We start from the raw sequence: 6000 nt of genomic DNA on the forward strand, positions 1-6000 counted from the left end.
AAAAATAGTCATAATTATTATGGGTTAGTGGTTAACATGTATGTCTTGAAAAACTGCATGAGCACAGTAATTGTTAATTATTTCCCGTGCCCATTACCTCTTGCTTTAGATCTTTTACTGACTGTTATTATTACACATCAGTCTAGGGAGTCGAGGGATCATTATTTTTACTTGTAATTGTTAAACACTCCTCGCGTCCCTTGGTATTCCATTGCCTATTTAAATGACTGATCATTCATCAGTAAAATCACATTTGTTCATTTCTCTCAAACAATTGCTCATTTTAGTTGGTTTTACTGCTATGGCACAGAAACTGTGACCATTTTTCGAAATGGAATTCCGACTCTATATCCTATCAACAGCATTCCATTCGACATCTGGAATCAACTTTCGAGCAATATTAAAAATGATCTGCTGTCTTTCCAAAGAGAAGTTCATCTTGTATTCTTAAACAGCAGGAGCAAATCATTCGTATTGTTGTTCTATTTGTTGAAAATAGGAAGAAGAATTAATTGTCATTCATTCGTTACACATCACCGTCAGCTTTGTCAGTCTTCTTAGACTAGGACTAAGGCTGTTGATGTTAAGAATTTTAGGATAGGACTATCTTGTAATTTTTGCATGTAATTCATAAATTTCATGAAATGTACTCATCTGATATATTAATGAAATTTCCTTTAATTGCAAGATTTGTTCTTTGTTTCTCAAATTATATGACTGTGCATGTGTTAATTGCAATTTGTTAATCTTTACTTCATAATTTTTAACTTTATCATGTGATGAATGTTTTGATTTAAAAATGGTCAATAATAAATTTTGATGATTTAAGGAAATAATTGAAGCACGAGTTCATGCATCTGAACCTGTGATAATTGAAGCTGAGAATGTTACTTCTCAGAAAGAAACAGCAGCTCAAAGTTCTGATACTTTGAAAAGGAAATTTGTAAATTCTGATGCTGCTGAAGCAACTCCTTCATGGGCAAGGAAATTGAAGAAAATGAAGGCAAGGAGGTATTTGGCTAAGGCTATATCAGAAGATACTGAAGAAGCTGAGGAAGGGGATCAGGAATCTCTGATCTCACAAGAACCAATTATCATTGAAGCCCTTCCAGCTCAAGCCAAAGACACTGTTAATGACACAGTTCTTACCCCGCCTGTCTCTCTTATTAAAGCTATAAATGATGCTAAAGAAAAAACTGATAATTCTGAAATAGATATTCATAATTTGAATATACCTGATGTTCTTTATCTGGAAGCTCCATCTACATCAAAGACACCAGCTCTGGAGATAAATTCTGTTGATCAGAATTTAGATGATGTTATTCCAGAATCTCCAGTTGCTTCACACACTGTTGAGCTATCAGAATAGAATGAGTCTTCCTCAAGTTCTGATGACAGTGTTTCTGTTGAGACTCCAGTACCTACTCTGGGCAAGGAAGAATTGGTGAAGAAATTTGTTGAAAGGGAAGCACCTATTCCTTGGGAGGATACTCACAGAGGTGTTGAGTGGACCAAGAAGTGGAATGAATTAGATTTTATTCCATGTTCTAAAGTTCTGACAGAGCATATTACAAAGGCTGTTGAGTTGCTCACAAATGCTGATTTTAAGACACAACTCAAGATCACAGCTCTGTCTACACAACATCTTCAAGTTCTACATACTGCTACTCATGAAAAGGTTGATATACTCAGAGAACAAGCTGATAAGCTCGATCAAGTGCTCAAGCTTGAAAAAAATAGGTATATCATACCTATTTCTGAAAAAGTTGCAGCCATTAAGAAAACTTAAGAGAAATAACAGGCCCAAATTGTTGAGGTTCTGGTTAATCAAGTTCTCAGAAAGCTCAATTGGATGAAATCCAATCTTCAGTTGAACTTTTTCTTTCTCTCTTACTTCCTGATGATGCCAAAGAGGGGGAGAAGGTAGTTAAGTCCAAATGCTCACCTACTCAAGAACTGAAGAAAAAGGATGATAAAGGTGATGACCATGGAAACTCTGAAAAGATCAGAGGTCAAAGAAAAGTTCAAGGAAAATCTTCTATTCAGAACAAGTCAAGTTCTGATGTTGTGAATGCTCAAAGACTGAAGTCAAGTGGTGATAAGCAAAGTCTGATGTCAAGTTCTGATATTCGGATTCAGTCAGGATCTGAAGTCTCTCAGAAGTTTTTGCAAACTCTGAAGTTAAAGGGGAAGCAGACTACGGTTTATAACAAAGATCCTAAAATCCAGACACTTGATGAGGATATAGCAAGAAGATTATTTCTGAAACACAATCCAGGAATGGATTTAGAAACTCTCAAGGAGGAAGAAGCTAGATTTGCTGCTGAGAAGACAAATCCTAAGTCTACAGCTTCTAATGCAAAGAAACCTCCAAGGCCAAAGGAAAAGTGCATTGTGATCAAGGAAAAGTCAAATTCTGAAACTTCAAAGTTCAAGACTAGATCATAGAATAAGAGTAATCTTAAAGACAAAGGGAAAGGAAAAATTGATGAGCAAACCAAGTCACTGGACTTGAAAACTTCTCAAGATCTGATGAAACCAGTGTGTAAAATGCTTCAAGTATCTGATGATAATCTTGTTGAAGATGAAACTGTTCAAATTCTGAAAAGAAGAAAGATAAGTGAAGATTCTAAAATAACCTCTGACACTGCTCAAGTTGTTGTTCAGAATAAAGGACAGGACAGTACAGAAGAAACAACAAATTCTGATCAATCTATCAAGACATCAACTGCTGATAGTGCTCAAGTTGATTTAAATAAATTGACAATTGCTGATAAGAAGAAGCTGTTATGGAAGAAAGCTACTCCAGTTGAACTAAAATCTAATCTTATGATTAATCAACTTGCTACATTTGAGTTGAAATCCAAGCAACCTAGAGATAGAGCTGGATTAGGTTCTGGCGAAGAGAAGATTCAAACAGGAGTAGAGGTTACTCTAAGAGATCCTTTCATATTGACAGACAAACCATATGAACAAATCAAATAAAGGCACCATGACAAGGTGTTGTATGCTCAAGTTATGATAGATGCTCATGATAAAAAGAATATGAAAGAGAAATTAATCTTATTTCTCAATGATGGAAGGACTTATAGATTAACTGATTCTGATGTATTAAAGAAGTCTATCAGAGAACTTCAACATATTCATTATCTTCTGGAAGTAAAATCTGATGTACAAGAAGATGGTCAGAATATATTTTGAAGGCTGTAAGAGATCTATTCAGAATCTCTGCTACAAAGACTTCTCATTACAGTCTAATGATTACTGAAGGTGATGGAAGAGAAATTCCTATGCTGAAGAATTCTGCTAAGGTGGAAGTTATTTTGAAAGGAAGATGCTTATATTATAATGAAAACTATTCACATCATAAGGTTACCAGACTTGGTGGTGGACTTGAAAGAACATCCACGCAAGCTCTTAGAACAGCCATTTATCAAATTGGTGATAGTAATGAAGAAGAACTGGTGCAGGTCAAAGCACTTTTGTTAAGAATCATTATGGATTCAGATTGATTCAGTGATGTTGGTAAAGCTGGATGTTTTGTAAGTTGTAATTTATAGTCTTATTAAACTCTTATTGCATTTGAACTTAAATGTTTTTGACATCATCAAATATATTAACTTGTATATTCTTGCATAATTAGAAGTTGGGGGAGATTGTTGGATATATTTGAGATGTCATGTCTAATATGTTTCATGTTTAGTTTTCAGATCTTAACTAACAGGAAATATCAGTACTTACTGGAATCAGGACTTACTGGAAGTCAGGACTTTAGGATATCAAGACTTAGATTATCAGAAGATAATATAAGAAGATGGATATCAGAACTTAAGTACTGGAGGACTAACAGTTAAGGAAGAAAGTTGATTCACAGGAAAGAAGATCGAGACTAATACAAGAAGAAGATATGCATGGAAAGAGTTCGAGGACTAGAAGAATTATATAAGATATCTGGTTGATATATTTTAGGAGACAGAATTATATTCCATATCAACTAGAAGTTATCTTGTAACTGTGTGTCTATATAAACACAGACATAGGTTTACTCTATAAGAGTTACGATCATCGAGAAGATCATATATTGTAACCTAGCAGCTCTCGTGATATTTGTTCATCACTGAGAAAGAACAGTTCCATTGTAACAGAGTTTGTTCTATCGAATACATTTGTTTTCTGTTACTTGTGCTTTAAATCGATTTGATTGTATTCTACACTGTATTCAACCCCCTTCTACAGTGTTGTGCGACCTAACAAGAACTTAAGTACTGGAGGACTAACAGTTAAGGAAGGAAGCTGATTTACAGGAAAGAAGATCGAGACAAATACAAAAAGAAGATATACATGGAAAAAGTTAGAGGACTTAAAGACTTGTATAAGATATCTGATTGATATATTTTAGGAGACAAAGTTATATTCCATATCAATTAGAAGTTATCTTGTAACTGAGTACTATATAAATACAGACATAGGTTTACACTATATGTGTTATCATTATCGAGAAGATCAAACATTGTAACCTAGCAGCTCTCGTGATATTTCTCGTGATACTCGTTAATATTTTATAGATTTTATAGTTTTAATATTTATATTATTAAAATTATAATAAAATTATATTTTCAGTTAAGATTATATAGTGTATGAAGGTTGAGATTTGAAATATTAACTTTATTAGTATGTTTATAAATGATAATATAAAAGTTTGTTGTTAGCAAAATTCGAAACTGGGAATTTGAGTCATGTATAAATAATATTATAATTTTTTGCTGTTGGCGGGATTTGAACCTGAGAACATGAGTTGTGTGCAAATAATACTAGCATAATAGCCCTTGCGAGGCACGGGCCATTTCTAGCATAATGTGAGCAATACCTCTGTTTTATATGGTCGCCATAATACCTAGTGAGGTATGATTAGTTTGCTTCAGCAGTTTGTTTCGGAATATAAAATTTGTTACTTCTTCATGGTTAAAAAATTTTAGGCTACCGGCTTGCATTGCAAAAGTTATGTTGAGACGCATCAGTAATGCAAGAAATCTTTAGACTTTAATAATTATGAATTTGAACTCATTATAGTTTTTTATTAAGCGTCTCTTTAACTGTGTCTCCTCTCAGAAAGTCGGGTGGGGAACTGCATCTCTAACCGGAGCAAAAAGGCGTCTTCAAGCCAATGCTCTTCTACACTTCTCCAACGAGCGATTTGTTCTTTTGTCTAAGAGTTGTATACCAGTTTACAACTTCCCAACTGTCTACAGGTACCTCATTGGATCCGAACAGAGTTTTGTGCAGTCATTCGATGATCCCTCCCGCTATGGGTGTGGGCGTTACAGCTCCAAAATGCAGCCTGATATTCAGCTTGAGGACTGGCGGAAAGGGTCTCAATGGTTTGAAATTAACCATGATCTTGATACAAAAGTTGTGTCGGATACAAAGTACTACGCACTGTTCAAGAAGTATTGTCTGCTTGCTTGTTATCCAGATGAACACTACCTGCCAACTTATGTTCACATGTTTTACGGAACTTGTAATTCGAAACGATCAGTGACATATGTTGATTGGACATTAGGAGGACCACACCCTGCAACATTTACAGCAGAAAATATTACGAAAACTTTCATGAAATATATAAGGAATAGTGGGTTGCTTTGTGAATATAATGGGGATTGGACTCCTCTTTGTCATGTTTTTGCTAGAAAATTTGCTCCTCGTGCATTGAACCCCTTACTTAACCTCACCTCAACTGTGTTGGGATTTCAAGAATTATGATTCTTTTCAAATCGTATGAATATATATAAAGTTCTTCAGGCAGACCTTTTTCACTTGATATGTTCACTACAATTACAGCCGTTAGGTTCATGGTTAATGAGTCCGGTTAACGTAAATTGAAACCTCAATCCCATTAATTATAGTGTTTGGATTAGTAATTTTGATATATCAAATGGGAAGCTCAGTCGCTCAATGTGGGTAAATCATACCTTCACCAACCCTTAGGATTCGATATTATTC

General features: G+C 34.7%; 1 protein-coding gene across 1 annotated transcript in view; it reads left to right on the forward strand.

Annotated features, from left to right (window-relative positions):
• Nucleotides 1-5760, forward strand: part of LOC141707237 (glycosyltransferase BC10-like) — a 70512-nt gene extending 64752 nt beyond the window's left edge. Inside the window, exon 2 of the mRNA XM_074510286.1 lies at nucleotides 5110-5760. Coding sequence (XP_074366387.1) covers nucleotides 5110-5760 — 651 coding nt within the window. The remainder of the gene's footprint in view (nucleotides 1-5109) is intronic.
• The last annotated feature ends 240 nt before the right edge of the window (nucleotides 5761-6000 follow it).

Source organism: Apium graveolens, chromosome 1 (genome assembly GCF_009905375.1).
Source record: "Apium graveolens cultivar Ventura chromosome 1, ASM990537v1, whole genome shotgun sequence".
In the NCBI taxonomy this organism is placed as follows: Eukaryota; Viridiplantae; Streptophyta; class Magnoliopsida; order Apiales; family Apiaceae; genus Apium; species Apium graveolens.